Raw genomic sequence first — 24,322 nt, 5'->3', positions numbered from 1 at the left:
CACTTTTGTTGGTGCAGTGAAATGTTAAAAGATACTTTAAAAGGTGACAATCAAAAGAAAAGCTTTTCTCCAAGAAAATTATTAAACATTTTTTAAAGGATAAATGGGACTTTTTATTATGATTAGGGATTTGAATGGTCCAGTTAATAATTATAACACTGCTTGACAAGGTTCTAAAAGTCTGTAGAAAAAAATAGTTATCTCTTAGAACCATCCCTTTTTTTTTTTTTAAAGACAAAAAGGTTGAACAAAGGGAACTGAAATCACTACGATGGAGCAAAAATTAGTGAAATCAGGCCCTAGTGAAGCATAAGTTATTAAAGAAATCCTTCAGGGTTCCATAAAAGGAGCATTATCAACAATAGCTGAGTTGATAGGGCTCAGGAGGTCTGGTCTAGTGGCAAGAAACTGCCCTGCAAATCCCAAAGGCATGCAGTTCAAATTCACCAGGTTGTTCCTTAAGAGAAAGATGGGCAATTTCCTCCCATGTATGTGATTATCTGTCTTTGAAAACCCACTGGAGGGTCAGCTATGGGTTAGGTCCAACTTGATGGTACACAATAACAACAATTAGTTTCCTTAAAAAAGATGAAGGATGTTGATAACATTTGTTTCAGTAGCACTTAAGAGAGATGTTCTGGGATGGAATAAAAAATTCATCTTCTTTTTTTTTTAGTTGAAGGGGGGAAAGCAACAAATCTAGTAAAGATTACAGACCTAGAAACAAAATATCAAAAAATAAGAGCTACTTGCAAGTGAAAATTGATAATACTATTACTATTATAACATATTTATCACTGTGGCAATATTAACATTTTCTTTCCAGGATTAGCACCCTAAGGATTCCTGGAGGTTTAGTAGGTAAGTGTTGGGTTGCTAGCAGAAACTTCACGCCCATCTGCAGCTTCTCAGCTTCTTGGACACAAAGGTGAAGCAGTCGCTCCTTTAAGGATTCACTGGAAACCAATGGAGGGTCTCCATGAACCCGAATCCACTTGACAGCAACTAATTTCATTTTAAATTTTAACATCATCCTAAATAGGAAGCTCTGGTAGCCTGGTGGGTAGGAAGTTGGGCTGCCAGTAAAAAGGTAGGCAGTTTGGATCCATCAGCTGCTCCGCGAGAGAAAGAGAGCGGGTCTCCTCCCATGTGATTCACAGCCTGCTGGCGGCTCACTATGAATTGGTTCCAACTTGACAGCAATGAGGGAGTGAAATAACTGATATGGAGTTGCCATGAATTGGAAATGATTTGATGGCAACAGATTTTTGGTATCAGTAATTTTCAGCTTTACTAGGGGAGAAAGATGGACAATCTCTTCCCTGTGCGATTTACTGCCTTTGAAAACCCATTGGAGGGTCAACTATAAGTCAGTCCTGACTTGATGGCACCCAAAACAAAAAAATTTACTTTTATAATTTTGAAAATATAGCAAATATTCCACTTTACAGTACAGTCATAGAATATTCAATAGTAGAGTTATACCTTGGGATAATCTCAATATAATAAGTAAAAGTATAGGGCATTTGCACTCCACAGCTAATGAACCAAGCAAGCTGAAAAAGCTTTTAATTAATGATTTGACAAGAACTTTTATTGGTCAGACCAGGATCAAATGCTTGGTAATCATTCATTTTGATTTACCTCTATTGAGAATGTTTAGTCAACCTCAGTACTATAAATCCCCCCCTAAAATCTGAAATATACTTCATATTCCAAATTGTTCCCACCAGAATGAAATGGTTTTTAAGCTTTAAAATTCCAATTCATTTAGGTCACTCAGAGATCTTATACAATTCCATTAAAAATATGATCAAACTGAATTGTAAGAAGATATTAAGCGAAATGATGTAAAAGCTGGAGGGACACCAAGAATCTTTATGCTCTTAAAGTAAATGGAAGATTAACCCATGCAGAATGAAGAAATGACTTTTCTCAACATATCAACATCACATTTTTCTTTAAGTCATAGCTACCTCATATCCATCCAATGCCATGAAGTCAATTATAACTCACAGCAACCCTATAGGATAGAGCAGAACTTCTCCCTCCGCAGGGTCTTCATAAATCTTTACAGATTGATTGATTTATGCCTCAACTTTCTCAGTGGCTGACAGATTTGAACCACTGGCTTTTTGGTTAGCAGCCCAGTGTTCTGACCACTGTGCCACCAGGGCTTCTTAACTACCTTATAAGAAAGATTAGTAATAAAAGATTAGCAAGGGAGGGAGCCCTGATGGCAGCAGTGGTTAAGTACTCAGCTTCTAACTGCAAGGTTGGTAGTTCAAACCCTCCATTCGCTCTGTAGTCTGCTTTTATAAAAAGAGTACACTTTGGAAACCTAGGAGGGTAGTTCTACAGTGTCATATAAGATCACTATGAGTTGGAATAGAATTGTCTGCAATCCACTTGGCTTTTGGTTTATGTAAGGGAGAAAGTAGTTATAGACACACCTCAAGGAGCTGGCTAAATTAGGCTTTCAGTACAATGTCAATGTGAAGTAAGCAAAACTTACAGTTTAGCTGTGATGAGAAGAATTAGTACAACAAACGCCGACTTCTTCAGTTTTCTAATTTTTCCTACCATTGTAACACCAAGATAAAATAGGGCTGATCCAGAAAAGGAATTCCCAAGTCCATCAAGAAAATTTTCCATGTATTCTGGCACCTTTTGATCAAGAATAAAATTGAAGGCAATTCCAATGAAGACCATGAATACTATTGGATTCTGTAATACACGCAGAAGTCCAAGTCCCACAATTTTCACTTTATTTTGAGAAGCATTTTGAGTGTCCTTCCACTTCTGGATTTCACAGAAGATAAACCCTATAGGGTTTAACATCATAAGAGATATTGGTGCCACCAAATAAATGTATTGGAGATATTCTGGATATGTAGTTTGATACAAAGCTTCAACTGAAAAAAAAAAGAAAGAGAATTTATATATACACACACACACACACACACACACAGTTGTCCCTTGGTATCTGTGGGGAATTAGAAAAGTCAGTTTCAGTAACAAAGCTGAAAAGGAAGAGGTACATGCTATATTGGATATCCTCTAGCCCATTAAATTACAAAGACCTTTTTACACATCATTTTCTTTAAACTTCACTGAGTGGTGATTTAATGGCAAGAAACTGTGTTGTAATCTCAAAGGCACATGGTTTAAATCCACCAGCTGCTCCACAGCAGAAGAATGGACAATCTCCTCTCATGTGATTTACTGCCTCTAAAAACCTGCTGGAGGGTCAGCTATGGGTTGGTTCCAACAAAGATCAGCTTTTAAAAAATGGACCATAATTAAAATTTTAGAAAAGAAACAATTCCAAGTAGTTTTAATAAGACGAACTAAGTATTTCAGTATTACTAAAACCAAGGTGATTTCCAGTACCCTTGGCAGTTACGTGGGAGTAGTGAAGCAGAAGCCAGATTTCACAGGACTCAATGAACAGAAGGAACAGGAAACAACAAGCACTACAAATAGTTGGCCTCTAAAGGGCAGGAGATGAACTTGTGAAGGCTGAAAGGGGATCTGTTTTAAGGGGAGGCTGACTTAGGTGGGCTTACCTGCTGCTGAGGAGGAGCCAGTAGAAAAGACGACCTTGAAAAAGGACTTACTGCTACCAGAGGGTTGGGGTTTAGCCAGGTTAGGATGAAACAGAAAGCCGTGGGGAAAATGGAGATGTGATTACTAACTTCACTTCAAAAGGTTGAAGTGACAGTCCTTGGGGTCCAAGTTCTACAGGGAAAGAATGAACATGGGAAAGAGTGGACAGAATCTAGAAGGGTCAGACACTGTAGGTGTCTATGAAATCCAGGAACTAACCATAGTCAGAAGTTTGGGAGTTTGGAGTCAGTCTGATTAGTGATTTACCAAGTTTACTATTTCACAGAATAGGTCTAGGATATTGTTATGGGAGTACATGGCTAACGTGTAATAGATGAAAATGTCACTAGAGATGAGGGAAACAGAAAAGTCAGAGAACGTGGTGGGTAATTAAAATGGATGCTGAAGTCAACAAGATAATGGCCAAACTATAGGCCGAGAAGATGACAGTGAGGCAGATATTAAAGGCTTCAAGAAAGGAGAGGGCACAACCACAGTGAAGTCAGCAGACGGTAGATGACAAGGAGGAAAAGTAGTCTAGTTAAACCTCATGAACCTAAAAAAAAAAAAGGCAGAACGATGACCTAAGAGTCATTACCACTATCACCCATGACGTATTCGGGTTAAGAGAAAATGAACAGCTTCCATTTGAGCAGGATGACAGGAAATTAATGCCTTCAGGGCCAAGAAGTAGGGTTAGGCTGGTGGATCCAAAAAATGTTTGGGAGGGAAATAAAGTGCAGTTACAATCACATGCTTGTAACAAATCTAAATTCCACTATAAACTTGAGGGAAAACAAAACTTCCTTTTCTTTGCCTCAAATATGCCCCCAAATGCAAGTAAATGAATTCATCTGTTACTTATCGAAGAACAACAATCCCAGAGGAACCAACAACAACAACAACAACAACAACAACAACAACAACCAAATTTGCTTTGCTAGATCAAGGGAGCTCTGGTGGCAAGAAGCTGCACTGCAATCCCAAAGGCTCTCGGTTCGAGGCCTCTGTGGGAGGACAAGGCCTCTAAAAACACACCAGAGGCTCAGCTATGGGTCAGTTCCAACTCCACCGTACAACAACATGCTAGATTGTAGTTGACTCAATAACAAATAGTAACAACAACAATGCTAGATTTATAGAAAGATGTTTTCCCCCTAAGGATTTGGCGCTACAAGATAACTTTAGAAACTCACCACCGCCTAAAATCTGTCTCCATGAAGGGACTAGTGGATTGGATTAGATTTCTAGCTATTTTTCAGGCAGTGGCCTGGCCTTGAGTTGATCAAGACAACTCCGACAACCTTGAAATAAACAACCTAGACTCCAGGTACATTTTTGGCCTGGAAAATGGGTCTTGAAATGACTCAACTTAATACGTATAAAGGCTGATTTATAAATCGCATGAAGTTGTGAAGAAAGAGAAGAGAAAAAAAAAAAGAAAAAGAAAAGCCATAATCACAAGGAGAAAGGAAGTCATGTGAAAAATGTAAAAGATTAAGTTTCTCAATTTACATTAAGATAAAGTGACATGAGATGGGGAAATACATTTGTTTATTCTCTCAAGAGACATAAGTTCAGTTAATGTCATGCACATGTTCTATTAAAATTATGTAACTAGATTATATAACCTTACATGTTTACCTCGTTCTCTTTCCCTGAAACCCATGTTTTATGAGATCCCATTCCCCCCCTTTTTTTCTCTGCTAAGCACATCCACGAATCCTTAATGTCTCACAAATAAGAGAGTGGCCAAATGAAAATATTTGATTATATAAAATTTCACAGACTCTTTCCTATGGTTTGCAAACTGATATGCTCTCTCTACAACAATTATCATTGTGGTTTTCTTCGATGTGTTTGTAAGGTTTCATATATTAAATAAGAAAGCATACAGCACCTTTGATAACTGTTTCCAGATAGTCACCAGTCTTCTGATCAGTGTTATCTCTGTAACTGGCTGCCATTAATTTCATTTTTAAATAGAATATATGTCTGGAAAAGCTTTGCACTTACAGTTTGAGTACAAGAGTCTCCCAAGTGTGCAGCATATGTAAGTTGTTTTCTTTGACAACACACAATGACAATCCTGTGATCTACTGAAAGCCCCTTTAAAATATTGCCTCTTTTCAGAAATTCCTTTTTCTCCACATCAGCAGGTAGCGACTACTTGAGATTATTTTTAAGAGCTCAATGCTAGTCAATCACCAAATACTTTCTTACTTTTACAGGATTTCTATTTTCTCCTTTAAAATACTACTAGTTAAATATCTAAAAATACCTAAAGAGTTTGCTGTTGTTGTTATGTGCTGTCAAGTTGCCTGCGACTCGTAGCAACCCTATGTACAACAGCCCTAAACCCTGCTCTATCCTGTGCCAATCTTACTTGTCTCTGATACACCTACTCCCATTACCCCAACCACTGAGTCAATCCATCTCATCGAGTGTCTTCCTCTCCTGCGCGCTCCCTCCACCCTCCTAAGCATGACATCCCTTTCCAAGGACTGGTCCCTCCTTGCAACATGTCCAAAGTATGTTAGATAAGCTTCAGAATTCTTGCCTCCAAGGAGCAGCCCAGTTTAACTCTCTCCAGGATGAACCTATTTGTTCTTTTAGCAGTCCATGGTATATTCAACACTCTTCTCCAGCACCACAGCTCAAAGCAATCAATTCTCCTTCTATACTCCCTAGTCATTGTACAGCTCTCTGATACATAACAAGTGATTGCAAAGATCATGGCCTGTATCAGGTGCACCCCAATTATATTCTTTTGTATTTTCCTGACCATCTTCTTCATTCATTTCACACATTATCTACCTCCTCATTGCTGTGGAATAAGAACGCCTTATAGCTGACCCTCTAATTAATTTTCTGAGACTGTAAATTGCACAGGAGATTGCCCATCTTTCTCCCTCAGAGCAGCTGGTGGATTAGAACTGCTTGCTTTTGAGTTGTCAGTGTAGCCTCTTACCCTCTAGGCCATCACAGTTTTCACTAGCTACAGTACCATCTAAATCTTAACTTGCATAGCTCTGTATTGCCCTTCTCAAAACTCAGACTCATTACCGTCAAACTGGAACTGATTCCTACTTGAGCCTCCAGCAGGTTTTCAGAGACTATAAATCACCCAGGAGGAACTGTCCATCTTTCTCCTGTAGAACACCTGATGGATTCAAATGACCAAGAGGTGCCACATTTAGGTTATCAGGACAGCTCCTCACATAACAGGTTACCAGAGGTTCCCCTCTGCTCATATTGTTGTCAGGTGCTATTGAGTATGACTCATAGTGCCTACCTGAACCCTGCCCTATCTGTGCCATCTTCATCAATCTCTGAAACACTAGAACCCAATGCTGAAGTCATTGTGTCAATCCATCTCATTGAGGGTCTTCCTCTCCTTCACTGACCCTTCATCTTTCCAAGTATGATGTGCCTCTCCAAGGAATAGCCTGTCATAGCTACATGTCCAAAGTATGAAAGAAGACAGTATCTTTGCCTCCAAGGAGCACTGCACTTTTTCTAAGATGTATCTCTTGGTTCTTTTGACAGTCCATGGGATATCCGGCACTATTCTCCAACACTGTCCAGCTCTCTGACCACCAGTCTACTGCACACATGATTGGCTAAAAATCCTTTCTTTCAACATTCACAGTCTTATCTCCACAACTGTGTCCTTATTTATCCAACTCATTTCTTCTTTCTTTTAATTATTTTTAAAAATGTTGTTACTGTTGAGAATATGGACAGCAGTACATATACCAGTAGTTTTTACAGGTGCAAGTTAGTGATGCTGATTACACTGTTGAAGTTATGTGATCAATCTCACCCTCCTTTTCCGAGTGACTCTTCCTCCATTAACATAAATTCATTGCTCCCATCTCTCTACTTAACACACAGCCTCCAGAAGACAATATCATGTCATTGTCACACCAGACAAACACCACATCCATAAAAACAACTTCTATCTGCTGATGATACTACCATTCTTAGCTTGTTGAAACCTCTCCTAGCTTGTCCAAATCTTGCCTTGTATTTCAGGTTTATCCCAGGTACAGCTTTCTCCACCCGATCTTCAATCCATGCCACTCATCAACGCTTCTCTGAATGACTATGGCAGTTTGTTTCCAATTAGTGTGGACTCAGTAAATGCTAAGTTTCTTTAAGGCACAATTACATAACCTACAATCCCACAGGATTGAGCAAGTAATGAGTGTCAAAGTGTTCAGACGCATTAAAATTATGTCTTGTAACATATTACTTTATATCTAATTGTAATCAGTCAATCCATTTCTTTTTATATCCACATTTAAAACTTTTTTACTTATTATATATATTTTGAAATCAGGTTACTATGGGGTTACTATTGAACAGGTATGTTACTATTATTATTATTATTATGTATATTTTGAAATCAGGTTACTATTGAACAGGTATGTTGTTGTTACATGCTGTTGAATTGGAACAGATTCATTGTTGACCCTTTTTCCACTGAAGTAGGTAGCACAATTCCTTCCTCGCTAGGCCAGTAGAGTTTCTCAAATTTTATGCATCAGAGAGCTAGACAATGACTAAGGATGACAAAAGAAGAATCAATGCCTTTGAGTTATGGTGCTGGACAAGAGAACAAAGGTATGACCTGGAGAGGTGAAAGCAGGTTGCTCCTTGGAGGCAAGGATTTTGAAGCTCCATCTTACATACTTTGAGCACATGGCCAGTAAGGACCAATTCTTGGAGAAGGACTGTGATGGCCTAGAGGGTAGGAGATTACACTGACAAACCAAAAGCAAGCAGTTCTAATTCACCAGCTGCTCTAAGGGAGAAAGATGGAGAAGGACTTCATGCTTGAAACGGTGGAGGGACCAGGAGAGGAAGATGAGACAGACTGACACAGAAACTGGGATAACTGAGATAGGTGTGCTGGAGTCAGTGAGACTAGCTCAGGATAGGTCAGGCTTTAGAGATATTGTACATGGGGTCCCTATGAGTCACAGGTAACTTGATGGCACATACAACAACAACTGGACAAAGCAAAACTAGGATAGAAAAAAATGGGATTAAAATATTTATTACATTATTAGAAGAATAACTAAACATAGGAATTTTATTTCATTTCTGCCATTTCACTGCATAATTACTTAAATATGACATCTTTATAAATTGGAAATTCTTTTCTTTTGTTACCAATATGAAGATAGTTTTTAAATTCTTAAAAAAAACCCCACATGAGAAGAGTGACCTATATTAACACGATTTTATAATCATTATATTAACTGTTAAATTTTAATTAATTAATGCTTATAAATAAGGCTCTTAGGGGTGGGGGAACCCCACTATGAGGAGTTATTATATAGCTTTGAAGAACTAACAGACAAAATTAGCCACCCACTGCGACTCCTATTTTGATTCCTGCAGGGTTTCAATTCCTAGCAAAGAATACAAAGACCTAGACAAGATCATTCTATTATTTAATGGCATATAGTTAAATGCTTCATTTCCTTTCTGTTTACAGCTCAAGCACTAGAGCATAATTATGATTAGTCAGGGTACTTATGCTATCAGCATTGTTTGAAGAATAAATTATAGGACTTAACTATGCCCTATTAATATCTTTTAATGACAGAGGCAGGGAACCATTCTGATTTGCTAGAATCAACACTTCACCTTGCTAGGTTCCTAGTCTCTTCTCACACTCAAATCTCTTAAAGCATCTTTGAAAAGCATTGTCTTGACACACTTTCTTTTTCAACTGAATAACGTACTACAGTGTTCTATGGCTGGAGTACTGGTACTTTTAACCTAATTTCATAGACTGTTATAAGTATCATACAGAGAAAATGCAACATGACTGTATATCCTTTATAACTACCTTATCTGCCTCCTCCTTGCCAGAATTTTCTGAGTCACCTATGAGCTGGACACCTTGTGAAATAAATTCAGTCCTTCAAAGGATATTTCTCATAGCCCACAATGCTCCCTTATGAGTAAGAGAGTGGGAGTTGAGTGTCTGAGAGGCCGAAGAACAAACAGAAAGGAGGGGTCTTCAATCTGTGGACAGGGCTCTCTGTTGGCTCCTTACAGAGGAGGCAGATGGGTATCGAATAAGCAATGACCTCACCAGGAAGCAGACTGCACAACTTTAAAGTTCTGTACCAGAAGGGAGGAAACACTTCTGACTCTACTATGGGTTTTTGGTAAAGCCATTGTCTACAACCTAATGCTACTAGAGTGCTTATTTATGTGATTAAAAAATAGTAATAAAAAAGACAACTCAAAACCTATGAATATCATCACTACGGAAATTGGGCGAGCACACCACTGGGAACGTGATTATTACCAGATTCATGGGGTTAATGTGAGGCATAAGAAAAGCTGTGATGAAAAGGGCTGATTATGTGTTTTGTTTTTTTTTTAATTTAGAGCTTCTGCCTCATTATGAAAATGGATTAACTAATCAGGTATGCCTTTTTCCACTGTTATTCATTTTATGGAATATTTTTAGGAAAAAAAACCCTTTGAGTCTCACTAAAACGAATGTATTACTGGAGTTAGACTGAGGCCTGGTTGAGTCTTCCGAAGGTGAAATAAATGGGCAGGTTATGTAACAGCGTGGCATAAGAGATTGTCCAGGATTTAAAAACAGAAAACTCAGGTTTGGGGCCCTTACTCTGTCACCTGTAAGTGATGTGACCTGGGAAAAGATAATTAAATCTCTAAACCTGTCTCCTATTTGAAAATGAAGATAATATCATCTGCCCTGCCTCAAAGAGACAAGCATACAAAAAAAAGAACTCTGTAAACTATAAAGTTACAAAGGTTGAGATTTACTATAAATATAGATACCATGAAACTCTACACTGATAATTTATCTAAATTAAGATATAATATTGATTAAAATATGTACCATTATGAGATTGAGCCTCTTCTAAGGTTTTTATAACAAATACCTTGACAAATCTGCATCATTGTTGTTGTTAATGCTCCTGAAAGTATGAACAACGTATTACCTTTGTTCTTTCACTTACGATGTCTTTAGTAAAATGCTTAGCTTATCCTTTAATATTCAGTAATCTCAAAGGAACACACATGTACTTTCTATTTGTAACTTAGCTATCAAAAAGATTTTCCTCTCAGATCTCATTCACAAAAGGGCAAATATTGCATAGAGTCACTGTTGTAAAATGGGACTGACATCAGGGTTGAGAGAAGACAGAAAAGGAGGGGAGGAATGATATATATTGCACTGAAACAGATGAGGGAGAGATCTGTTTAAATGGGATATATGAATGGGTATTCTTGTCATTACAGAAGTCCAGTGTGAAGGCTGCATAGTGGATTGGACTTGGGGGGGAGGGATTGCATAAAATGAAAGAGTTGTTCTTTTTCTTTTCAAGGAGAAGAGTGATTTGTGGGGAGGGATTGGGCAGGGAGAAAAGTGCAACAATGAATGACTGGAAAACCTATTCTCTGTAAACTTTTATTAAAATTCATAATAAAAAAAGGGAAAAAAGTTTTTCCTCTTGCTGCATTTCTTACTTATAGTTGTTAAATTTCTTAGGTATAACTCTATTTTGGGGTATGCATACTGGAGAAGAACCCAAGGAGGTGATAAAATACATATTACACACACAAGACTCTCTCTTTCTCTCTGTGTGTGTGTGTGGTAAAATAAGTTGCAGAGTTAGGGCAAGAGGTTAAAACTATTGGAAAAGAAAATGAATGGTATTTCAGTAAGTTCCACCTAAGGAAGACATATTGGAAAGACCTTCACCAACGAGCTTACTAGCTTATCTGAAAAATTGTAGTTACATACCATTAAGTTGACTACAACTCATACCCACCTTATTCATAAACGACAGATCCGAACCTCACTCTATCTTCTACCATCTTCACCATCTCTGATAAACCTGACCCCATTGTTCCGAACGTCACTGTACCAATTCATCTCCTTAAGGGTCGTCTTCTTTCACTGACCCTCCCCCTTTCCTAGCTGGATGCCCCCTCCCACCACCAAGGACTGGCTCCTCCTGGCAACATGCTCGAAGTACATGAAAGGTCACAATTCCAAACAGCACTCCCTCATTCTTTTTTGCTATTTCTGTTTATTTTATATGGACCTTGCCACCACCAGACACATTAGTTTTTATTTTACATTTCATTTTCCATACGATCATTGCCTATGTGCTAGAACTGGGTTCACAGATATTTTCTTAGCAGCTGGCACTATCTCATAACAAGTCCTTCTGAGTAAATGAATTAATATAACCATAATTTTCAGTTCCTCAAATTATGCTACATCATCAAACTAGAAAAAGCTTTCATGAAACCTATTTTAAAAGTCAAGAAGACGTATACAGTTTTTTGAAGGAAGAGTCTTCTGAGGAATAGAACAAGTGTCCTTTTAAGATATTCCAATATCCCAAATTGGCATGTTTACTGTTCCATCAGGACAATATACGCATGTAGAAACAAAATTAGGCTGCCTAAAGAACTGGGAAGGTAAACAAGGGAAAGTTGGAGTTAAAAAGAGTTCTCGGGGAGCTCTGGTGGCCTAGTGGCAAGGAGCTGCACTACAATCCCAGAGGCGCACGGTTCGAATCCACCAGATGCTCTGCCGGGGAAGGAGGGACAATCTCCTCCTGTACCAGTCAGATCTGATTTGATGGTACACGCACACAAAAATAAAAAAAAAAAAAATAAAAAAAAGAGTTCTCACTAACTTTTCTTTTAAACAAGAAGTTCAACTAAAATGCATTGAAATGTAATAAAAGTTTTACTATGATTTTTAGATAAAAAGAATAGATATGCATATGGCATCCTAGTGGTACAGGGGTTAAAGCACTAGGCTGCTAACTGAAAGGGCAACAGTTTAAACTTACCAATCACTTCTCAGTAGAGAGATGAGGGGTCTGTTTCTATAAAGATTTAAAGCCTAGGGAGCTCTGGTGGCCTAGTGGCAAGAAGCTGCACTGCAATCCCGGAGCTGTTCAAATCCACCAGATTCTTTGCTGGAGAAGGAGGGAAAATCTCCTCCTGTACAAGTCAGATCTGATTTGATGGTACACACACACAAAAAAAACCCAATAAAATAATAATAAAAGAAGATTTAACAGCCTTAGAAATCCTACAGGGCAGTTCTACTCTGACCCGTAGGGTCACTGTGAGTTGGAATTGACAATAGCAGTAGGTTTGTGGTATTTTGGCTTATTTTTATACATGTTTATTGCATGTTGTTATGTGTTGGTGAGTTGGAATCAACTCATAGCTGGCCTTCCAGAGGGTTTTCAGAGGGTATAAATCACCTGAGAGGAGATGGTCCATCTTTATCTCAGAAAGCAGCTGATGGATTCTAACCATGTGCCATTCAATTTGCAGCACAGCTCATTATCACGAGGTCACCAGAGCTCCGTGTGTGTGTGTGTTTGCGTGTAACAATTAAAATATAGTTAGAACAGTACATAGACAGAGCACTGCCAAAAGCATAAGCCTGGTTTAGAAGAAGCTGAGGCATATTACTGATATCAGTCAGATAGATCCTGGCTGAAAGCAGAGAACACCAGAAGAGTGTCTGTCTGTCTGTGGTTTTTACTGACTATGCAAAAGCATTCGACCTGTGTGGGTCATAATAAACTATGGCTGACATTGAGAAAAATGGGAATTCCAGAGCACATAATTGTGCTCATATGAAACCTAGACCTAGACTAAGAAGTTGTGAAAACAGAACAAAGGTACACTGCATAATTGAAAATCAGGAAGGAGTATATCAAGGTTGTATCCATTCTCCATATCTATTCAATCTGTAGCCTGAGCAAATCATTCGAGAAACTGGACTCTATGAAGAAGAATCTGGCATCAGGATCAGAGGAAGACCCATTAACAAAATGCACTAAGCAGGATGACAACAATCTTGCTTGCTGAAAGTGAGGAGGACCTGAAATGCTTGCTGCAGAAGAACAAGGACCACAGCCTTCAATATGGATTACATCTCATCAAGAATAAAACAAAGGTTCTTACCACTGAGCCAACAGACAACATCATGATAGATGGAGAAAGGATTGAAACTGTCAGTTATTTCATCTTACTTGGATCCACAATCAATACCTTTGGTACCAGCAGCCAGGAGATCAGGAGACATATATTGCAATGGGCAAGTCTGCTATCAGAGACCTTTCCAAAATTTTGAAGAGCAATGATGTCAGTTTGAAGGCTAAGACGAACATGATTCAAGCCATAGTCTTTTCAATCACTTGCTATGCATCCATGAGCTGACAATAAATAAGGATGACAGAAGAAGCCAGAAGAATTATTGATGCTTTGAGTTGTGGTGTTAGAGAAGAGTGTTGAATATCGCACAGACTACCAAAAGAATAAAATGATATGTCTTAGAAAAAGTGCAACCAGAGTGCTCGTTGTGTACAAGGATGGCAAAGCTTTGTCTCTCATACTTTGGATATGTTTCTAGGAGAGGTTATTTCTTGGAAAGGGATATCATGTTTGGAATGGTAGAGGGTCAACAAAAGACAGGAAGACCTCCTCCAGTGATATGGATTAACACGGTGACTGCAGCAATGGGCTCAAGTGTGTCAGAGATGATGAGGATGGCACAGGATAAAGTAAGGTTCAGATCTGTTGCTCATGTGGTAGTTCTTAGCTTTCAACCTTTCCCTGTCCTGTGACATCCTCACTATGTCTAATATACTTAAGTTCACTGTTAAAGTCACTATGTCCATTGCCATCAAGTGACAATGTCTCGTCATTGACCCTCCACTGGGTTGCTAGGCTGTAAATTGCGTGAAAGGAGACTGCCCATCTTTCTCCTGAAGAGCTGCTGGTGGATTCAACCTACCAGAGCGAAGTGGCCTTTGAGTTAGTTCGCAGCATAACTCCCTATAACTACATCAGCAGAGCTCCTTATATGTATATTGTTGCTGTGTACTGTAGAGTCAGAACCGACCCATAGCTGACCCTCTGGGGGTTTTTCAGAGGCAGTTAGCAGCACAAGAGGAGAGTGCCCATCCTTCTCCTGTGGAACAGCTGTTGGTCTTGAACTGCATGTCTTCAGGATTGCAGCACAGCTTCTTGCCATTAGGCCATATGTATATAGATAGGTATATATATTTAATATATATTAATATACAAAGTATACAGATATGTATATATCATTGCATATACATAAAAAGATAGTAAGAAAAATAGCAAGGAAAAATCACTTACAAAATTCCACTGTTATCATTTAATAATAACTATTTGAGGAAGGAAGCTGTAGTGGCTTAGTTGTAGGGAGTTAAACTGCTAATTCAAGGGCATGGGGTACAAATCTACCACCTGCTTCAAGGGGAAAAGACAGGCAATCGCCTACCACATGATATACTGTCTCTGAAAACCCACTAGAAAGATGGCTCGGTCAGTTCCGATTTGAAGGCACGCAACAACAACAACACTGGAGGAAGTGCAACCAAGGCTCTCATCAGAAGCAAGGATGGTAAAACTCCATCTCTCATATTTCAGACACGTTGCCAGAAGAGACCAGTGCTTGAAGAAAGACATCTTGCTGGGAAAGGTGGAGGGTCAGAGAAAGCATGGAAGACACCCATCAAGATGGACTGACACAGTGACTGTAATAACAGCCTGGAGCGTATCCGAGATGATAGCAGGATTGCACAGGATATGCAAGGTTTAGCTATGTTGTTCTAGGGTTGTTATGAGTTGTAGTCAATGCAGTGGCACCTAGCAACAACAACAATAATTCCTATGTATTTAGAACTTTTTATTGTAGTTTAGTTCAAAGTTTACAAAGAAAATTCATTTTCCATTTAACAAATTATATGCATTGTTTTATGACATTGGTTGCAATTGCCCACACTTTTTTCCCCCCACACTTTTTAAATAAAATTTTATTTTAACTGTGATTTTAACGAATGTTTACAGAGAAGTTAAATCTTTATTCATTCACTGTTGCACATTTTACCCCCTCCTTCCCTTTTTCCCTCCCCAGTTAACTTTTTCTTTAATATTTATTCATTGTTGCCCACAATTTAACAGTACTCTTCCCTAAAGTTCCCTAGTCGTATTTATCTTTCTTTTCAATTCCTTCCTGCCTTCTGAGCTGTTTTTGGCCAGATGCTGCCCTTTTGTTTCCATATGGCTTATTGTTCTGAGAAGTATATTCCTCCTTGGTATTATGGTTCACTTTCTAAGCCTATCTATTTGTTTGGGTGAAAGCCGATCCTTATAAGAAGGTGAAGTTTCAGGGTTTCTAAGGGTCAAGATCTTTGAGGTTACTCTTTTAGGAAGGAGTATAAGGTTCCTGGGTATGCTAACAGCTCACTCTTAGGTACTAATTGAAACTGGTAGTTCAAATTCATCAAGAAGTACTATGGAAGATGCCATTGTGTACTACTAAGTCAGCGCTGACTCCCAGCTCACCCTCCAGCAGGTTCCTAGAGGCTGTAAATCACACAAGAGGGGATTGCCCATCTTTCTCCTGTGGAGCAGCAGGAGGATTTGAACAATGTGTCTTTGTGTTAGCAGTATAACTCCTTACCACCAAGCCACCAGAGTTCCCTACGGAAGACAGGCCTGGTTATCTACGTCTGTAAGGTTACTTCCATTGAAAAACTTACGGTGTGCAGTCCTACTCTGAAACATTCGGGGTCATTTGAGTCTCAATCAACTCCACAGACACAGGCTTTGGTATTTTGGTTATTTTTATACAGACATACAGGCATCGTCTTTTTTTTTTTTAAAGAGTGCTTTATGCCTCTTTGCTTTTATGAAAGACCTACATCAGTTATTCATCTTTGCTAACTGGCAGAAACCCAAAGAGGATTTCCATGTTTTAAAAAAGTGAAATGTGAGGTCAACACTCATTTTTCAGGGATCTTTTAAACACACAGTGCTCACTCTGAGCAGGAAGGGGGGGTACACCACGCAGCGCCTCTGCATCAGGCTGCCACCGCTTTCAACGGTCTCTGTGAACACTACATACCAGTGTGATTTTAGGTTTTATTATTATCTGGTATGATCTGCAAGGTTATTTTTCTGGGTCTGGAAACACTTAAAAATTACCCCATGCATATTACTCATCCTCGCTCCTTTTTACTCTCTAGCTTACAAAAAGTTTCATAGGAATGCTTTACTTTTAGATAGGAGAGAAAGCTAAACACCGAGACTTCCAACACAATTTAAATTAGAATTTGATTGCTTCTGGAAATCAAACTTCTTTCAGAATGTTACTGAGAAGAAAAAGAGCTCTCCTGGAGAAATTACTTGCAAAGGGTATGACCATTTATCTTGTCTGAAGGATCTTCAAACCTTGACATTTAGGAAAATATATAATCATCTGATTACACACACATGCACACACACACACACACACACACACACTCTCACACACACATATATATAATGAAATGATGATGAAACATTTCTTAGATATGAAAGAGTATGAATAAGTGACTAACCAAATATTAATGAAAGCCTTCTTAAAACACTTAAAATTTTAAAATGTTGGGGGGAGGCTGGGCGGGGAGAGAAGTGCAGCAATGAATGAAAGGAAATTCAAAATCTCTGTAAATGTTCATTAAAATTATTAAAATAAAAAAATTACCAAAAAATGTTTTAAAATGTTGGAAAAGAAGAAAAAAAAAATCACTTACCTATAGGGTATCCCAATGCAAAGTCATTACTCTGTGTAGCAAAAATCGGAAAAAGTCCAGCTTTGCTGAATCGACTATCAGGACTGGCAACCAATAAGGTTAGTATACAGACAAGGAAAAATACAGACGCTTTGGCAATCAAGATACTATACAGAAAAGACCAATCCACATTGGAAAAATTCAGAACAACCATGTTTTTGAATAGTAAAGCTGGAAGTGCAAATCTGGAGACAAAATTTCCTAGTCCTTTGGCTTGCGTTGATGTTATGACATTGGCCCTTCCTGCTATGTAGCCACAAAGGACTATGCCAAAGCATTCCAGTAAGGCTGGGAAAAGCCTTGTTATGGGCATGGAAGGTGCGCTACCAGTAGAATTCAGTCCTTGAGCTACTGTTTCAGGCAACATCTTGGACACATTGACTGCCATGGGGAGATTCTCTGCAGGTAAATCAGAAAAGGAATTCATTTTCTCTCACTCTCCAACTTTAACCAAATCTCTGGGGAAAAAAAGAAAGAAAAAAGATTCAATATGACAGTCAATAAGATTTCTAAGTGAAATGTACATTGGCAAACCCAGATTTTACTCATACATGGACAAAGAAATATAGGTGAGGGGATGGCAAAAGAGAGGAAGATGCTTAACCAAGTAGATTGACATGACTACAGCAGTGAGCTTGAGAGTGTCAGAGATTGTGAGGTTGGTGCAGGATAGGACAGGGTTCAGAGATGCTGTACACAGGGTTGTTATGAGTTGTATTCAACTCAATGGCACCAAACAACAAATTCACACTTATTTTAACTCAAAAACAAACTCAAACTCATTGCTATTGATGCTGAACTGTCCCATAGCTGACTGTCTAATGGGTTTTTGGAGGCTGTAACACAAGAAGAGACTGCGCATCTTTCTTTTATGGAGCCACTGGTGGATTTGAACCACTAGAGAGGCATCACCTTTGGATTAGCAATAACAACTCCTTACTGACCACGCCACTACAGCTCTCTTATTTTAATTACTACCAAGGAAAGAATACAGTGGAAAAAGAAGCAGGTGTAGTGAACATTAACTTCATTCAAGGATGGATTGGTTCAAAGTAAAGTTAATGGGGCTGCTCTATATTGAAGATCCACAAATATTAACAGCAACAGTGACAACAGCCCAAAGCTCCCTCTGGTGAGCCACCATGACCTCTACTTCAGGAACAAGAACAGGGGATCCAGTGAAGCTCAGCTGACTATCCACTGTATCCAAATTATCTGGAAATTCCACAAGTTTCTAGACGAACCAATACACTGGGACCATAGAGTCCATGCCAGCCCTGGTTACACTGTGCAGGAAGAATATACTACGATTGCTTACCAATGTTGACCTATTCTGTGCCTCGTTCAGCGACATGACAATAATCAAAGGAATTTGAGATTGTTCGAGTAAAGTCTTTAGAGCTACATTTGCACAGAGCAATCACTTAATCTTAGCACTCTGGTGGCCTAGTTGGAGGGGAGTTGTGCTGCTAACCCAAACTCAGTGCTTCTCTGTCAGTTCAATTCCACCAACAGCTCTACAGATGAAAGATACACAATCTCCCCATGGGATTTACAGCCTCTGAAAACTGGAGGGCCAGCTATAAGTCTATTCTGACTCAGTGGCAGTAAATTTGAGGTTTGAGTCACTTAATAAAAGTTAACTGTAACTCTGAATAAAACCTATGTTAAAGGATAGAAACAGGAATGATGGCAGCCCCCAACCTACCCTTCGAGTCTTTTACCCCAACCACATATATAAACCTTCCTTAAAGCTCTCCTGTTCCTTTGTGACGAGAACTTTGCACATGCCCTTCACTCTGGAATGTTCTCATTTCCATTCACTCAGCCAGCACTCTTCAACGTTAACACTCAATCATCCTTCAAATCATGTAGATTAAGAACTGCTTCCTCAGAAAAGACTTCTCAGACCAAAAATAGTGTAGATCTGAGGAAGAAAGGAGTCTCTCTCAAATAGATTCACACTCTTTGGTAGTGGTGGTGTTAGCTGCTGTCTAGTCAACAGTGCTGTCCTGACTCCGGGCAACTCCACATACTGATTGAAACTTGCCCGATCCTGTGCCATCTCCGTTACAGCCACTGTCAGTCCATTTTATTGACAATCTTCTTCTTAAATAGCTGATCCTTTATTTACCAATCACAATGTCCTTCTCCAGGCACTGGCCTTTCCTGATAACATGGCCAAAGTAGGTGAGATGAAGTTTCACCATCCTTGCTTCTAAAGAGCATTCTGGTTTCTTCCAAGACAGGTTTGTTTGTCCTTTTAGCCGTCCATAGTGTTTAAATATTCTTCACCAGCACCACAATTCAAAGGCATTTTCTCATTTGTTTCCTATAGGAAGCATTAGTGTGATTATGTGATTTGTGTCCATCTCTTTCACTAGACCTCAAGTGCTACAGAGAAGGGGTTTTGCATGTTTTCACTCACTGTTGTGTTCCCTAACACCTAGTACAGTGTCCAGTATACAGGACAGACCTACCCACACATACACACATTCACAAGTTTTCTTAAATAAACCTTTTGTCCTTTAATAGATCAATAGCCTTTCTTAAGGGAGTTATGGTAGCCTACTGGTAAGAAGCTGCTCTGCAATCCTGAAGGCACAAGGTTCAAATCCACCAGCTGTTCTGTGGGAGGAAGATGGATAATCTGCTCCTGTGAAATTGTCTTTGAAAACCCACTAGAAGGTCTGCTATGGGTCAGGTCTGACTCAATAATACATAGTAAAAACGGGCTCTCTTAATTACTGTCTAGTTCATGACAGAAATTTCTTATGAATGATAAAGTGTTCTAAGTTTTTAATTACAGCAGCAGACTCCAGAACACAGAATGTGTTGTAAGTTTTCTAAAGATGTTCAGAAAATGTTAAAGCAGAGAACAAATTCTTTATGCTAACATTATAATAATTATCCCACTCCTTTCTGGCTGCTAAGGACACAATGAACATACAGTTTGAACAACTCTGCAAGAAATGGGCTTTCTTTAATAATTTGAAATTAACATGGTAATAATTGCCAGTTTCTCAGTGATTATTCTGGGAGAAACACCTAAAGTAGTCTTATAAAAGGCAAAAGTATATGAGTTCATGCTTCTTGAAATCTACAATGCCTGGGGAAAGTTCTCCAACATTCATATCACATTCAAAAGACTTGCAGGCCAAAGACCAGCAACAACTGATAAAGCAGGGGTGTAAGGAATAATTTTCTCTGTGCTACCTAAGTATAAACAGAATCATTAAAAAACCTTGTGTTTAGTCTGGATTAAAACAAGTAATTTTCTACCAGGATTAAATAGGTGTGGTCAGTATCTGAAACCTCCAGTGTTCACATGCAGTTTACCAAAGAAGAATCAAATTATATCCTGGGAAACTTACTGGTTGGGACAAGAATGCACACTTGAAGTAAAAAGTTGGTAAACAAATCAACAAAGGTATTGTATCTGTAGGAAACATTAAAATGGCACTGTTAAGAAAAGTCTGTTAAAATGGTACTGTTAAAAATAAACTAGAAGGGGTGTCCTGATGTTTTTAGAAGTTTACTGTTTTTTGGTTTGGGGATGAAGTTTTTCTGGTTGCATTTCCTCCCCCACCTCCAAGAGTTAATAATTTTAATTTCTCACAACCCCTTGTTTGTATGTCAGCATGTTCCTTCCCCCCCGCCCCGTACCCCCCACTTCTCAAGGTGAGGGTAATATGGTTGTAACAATGCTCAGGTCTAATTTTAAATTAAAAAATCAAGGAAAATAGTTTTAAAGTAATCTGTCCCTTTCCAAATGATATTTCTTTTATTGTTTTTCAACATGGTGCAAATGATTAAGCACTCAGATGCTAACTGAAAGGATGGCGGTGACAATGTGGGAGAAAAGTGCTAGCCATCTGCTCCCATAAAGATTATAGCCTGGAAAACCGGAGAGGGCAGCTCTGCTCTCTCTCATGGGGTCACGTGAAGCTGAAAATGACTCCACAGCACCCAGCAACAGCAACCTGCTGAGAAAATGAAGATATATTGTCAAAAAGGACTTCAGTTTTTATCTCACCCAACTCATTTTCAAAGCAGAGGAAAATAAGCTTTCTTAAACATTCTTTGTAAATGAACAGGAACCATATCAAGGGAAGATTTTGTTTGTTTCAATACATCTTATGATATCTTTTCATCTTAGTGAAAACAAGGTTTGACATGGAACAAACAAAGTTGGCCTGTTATAGTAAAAATCTGGGGCAAGAACTGAAGCAATGCTAACCACTAACCACTTCTGGACATTGGTATAGTTTGGTTAACACCAGTGAACCACTGAAATTATAAATGCAATTCTTGTAGGTGAAAATGGAGTAGTTGGGAAGTTTTAATTAAAAGCAGAGAAACCTCTGAAGTCTTAGACCATCTACTTCTCAAATGCTCAGTATCTGCTATCCCAGCTTAAAAGTACAATACTAAGTGGTACTATTAGGCACTAACATCAGCAGCACGCTATTCACCTACTCCCCCTTTACTTTCAGGGGACCAAATGTTCGCCCTATAAACCCAGGGTGGGGTGTGCTGAGCACTGCTTCCTTCCTTTGTCATCAGGGAAAGACTTTGGCCTTTCAAGATAAAGGGGTGCGGAGTCCTGAACCAAACGGGCTGATCAGAGAGCAGCTGTCACTCAAGGTCTGGGGAACCAGCAGCCTGGGATGAGAAAAATATGGTCGCTCAGTTATTGACTTTCTTCAGAAAGGTTTTGGGGTGGTAAAAATTTGGGGCAAGGTTTGAGGTACCAGGACCAATGCTCCCCTGAGGGGCAGATATGGAGGCCACCTTCGAGATACAGGAAAGAACCTCAAAACGAAAGAGAAGGCACACAAGAGGTCTCCAAATTAGGGGGTGGTGAGGCTGTCACCGGTGGAGATAAGTCTCCTCCTTTCCTGCGCAAGCCTTCTTAGCTGGTCCTGCAGGTCCCCAAGGCAAGCGCTGCGGGACACAGACTAGCAGAACAGACAGTGGGCCTCAGGGCAGAGAATTGCCCACACGTCCGTACCCGGTCCGGGCTGGAGACGCAGGGTGCCCACAGGACCGAACCAGGACCCTGCTGGTTCACGTCGTGGGAAATGATCTCACCTGCCACTTCTGCAGCCCAGGAGCTGCGAGGAGGAGGGAGCCGGTGCTCTCGGATGGTCAGGCACGGCGGCAATCCCCGTCATCTCCCGCCCCCAGCCCTGCTTGTCGAACGCTGCCGGATGCCAGATGCATCAGACCAAGAACATTCTGAGATAGCAGAAGGCTAGCGAGCCGCTGCCTGGTCAGCTCCTCCCCGTGCCGGCCGCACAGCACCGCTTAGACCCCGCCTCCAGCCCCGCCCACGACCGCGAGGCACTTAACTGCACAGTCCCAGGACCAGTCACGCCCCTGGCCACGCCCACCGCGGCGAGCCGTCTGTCTTCCCGGTGTCAGGCCCCGGGCCCGCCCATGGCCTCCAGCTACCAACTGCGAGACTGCGACGGCGGGACTTCCGGCCGCTGGGCTCAGACAAAATGGTAGCGCCTTGCTGCTGAGCTCTATGCTAGTTCTTGCCAGTGGGTCTCTTGATTACCGGCGAGGAGCTCTTGCTTTTCCCTCCAACCTTATACAGTATCCCATCATACTCAACCTAGCATATTTCGTAGTTTAAAGCTTAAGAGCTCAGACTTAAAATCAACCCTGAGTCAGAATCTTGCTTCCCGCCTCACTAAAAAGTGTGACCTTGACCTTATTCCTAAATTAAAGGAGATTAGCATGTCTGTAAAGCTGGAGCACTGTACTTGATTTAGAATACACATTCAGTCCTTGTCCGCTTGGATTTCCATTATGGTGAAAGCGACATACAAATTAGTATACTGAGAGGAAAGTGATTATATGCGTAGTAAACTGTTCCTTCAAATGAAATCTAGGGGGAAAATTACATCAGATCAGTCGTTTTGGTGACCCGAGTGACAAGGAGTTGCACTGCCAACCCAGAGGCATACAGTTCCAATCCACCAGCTGCTTCGCAGCAGAAAGATAGCTAGTCTCCTCCCATTTGATTTATTGCCTCTGAAAACCTCTTGAGGGGACAGTTCGAATTCACTGCATATAACAAAAACTTGCCGTGGTAGCATATTACAACTCAAGGAAATACCATTGAGTGTGTAGGTAAAACGTCTATAGTGTTTTTATGGCTTTTACCTTTTGGAAGCCACAAAGAACAGCTTCTTCTGAGTCTTCAGGGTACATTTAAACTGTCAATCCTTTGCTTAGCAGTCAGGTGATGACTGAAATGAAAGGCCCTCCAAATATGGTGCTTCATTTTAAAAAGTGAAAACTGTAGAGTTGAATGAGTAACAATCAAAATTATGCCAAATTAAAAATACTGATAAACTAAGAAGCCCTGGTAACATAGTACATTAGTAATTGGAATGCTAACTGAAAGTTTGCAGATGGGAACCCCAAAGATTCACAGCTTTGGAAATCAATGTAGGGTTGTCAAGAGTTAGAATACATTAGAAGGGGGTTAAGTGCCATGAAAAGTGCCATTCCTACTCATAGCAATCTTGTACAACAGATCAAAACCTTGCCTGATTCTGAGCTATTCTTAAAATCTGTGCTGTACTTAAGCCTACTGTTGCTGTCATTGAGTTAATCCATGTCATTGAGGGTCTTCCTCTCCTTAGCTGACCAGCAGGGTGTCCTTTTCCAAGGACTGGCCCTTCCTGACAACATGGCCAAAGTGTGTGAGTCAAAGTTTCACAGTCCTTCCTCCAAGACAGACTTGTCTGCTCTTTTAGCAGTCCTTGACATATTCAATATTCTTCACCAACACAATTGAAAGGCAAAGATTCTTTGGCCTTCCTTATTCACTGTCTAACTTTCATAATAAATACATGAGGCAATGACAAATTCCATGGGTTAGGCCAGGCACATCTTAATCTTTACACTAGCATCCTTCGTCTTTAGCACTTTCAAGAGGCCCTTGACAGCAGATTTGTCTAATGTTGTTATGTGCCGTCGAGTAGCCTGCGACTCATAGC

General features: G+C 39.8%; 1 protein-coding gene across 2 annotated transcripts in view; it reads right to left on the bottom strand.

The window, feature by feature from the left end:
* GPR155 (G protein-coupled receptor 155) overlaps nucleotides 1-17,761 on the bottom strand; it is a 49,095-nt gene extending 31,334 nt beyond the window's left edge. For both annotated transcript variants that reach the window (XM_006878820.1, XM_006878821.1), the window contains exons 1-2: nucleotides 17,265-17,761; nucleotides 2,516-2,915 (exon numbers count right to left, since the gene is read on the bottom strand). In XM_006878820.1, coding sequence (XP_006878882.1) covers nucleotides 2,516-2,915; nucleotides 17,265-17,730 — 866 coding nt within the window. In that variant the 5' untranslated portion in view covers nucleotides 17,731-17,761. The remainder of the gene's footprint in view (nucleotides 1-2,515; nucleotides 2,916-17,264) is intronic.
* Between the last annotated feature and the right edge of the window lie 6,561 nt (nucleotides 17,762-24,322).

This window comes from Elephantulus edwardii, unplaced genomic scaffold (assembly GCF_000299155.1).
Source record: "Elephantulus edwardii isolate Elephantulus edwardi_28Jun2011 unplaced genomic scaffold, EleEdw1.0 scaffold00001, whole genome shotgun sequence".
Lineage (NCBI taxonomy): Eukaryota > Metazoa > Chordata > Mammalia > Macroscelidea > Macroscelididae > Elephantulus > Elephantulus edwardii.
Note: the sequence above shows the minus strand (reverse complement) of the source record. Positions and strands in the feature narration are given on the sequence as shown.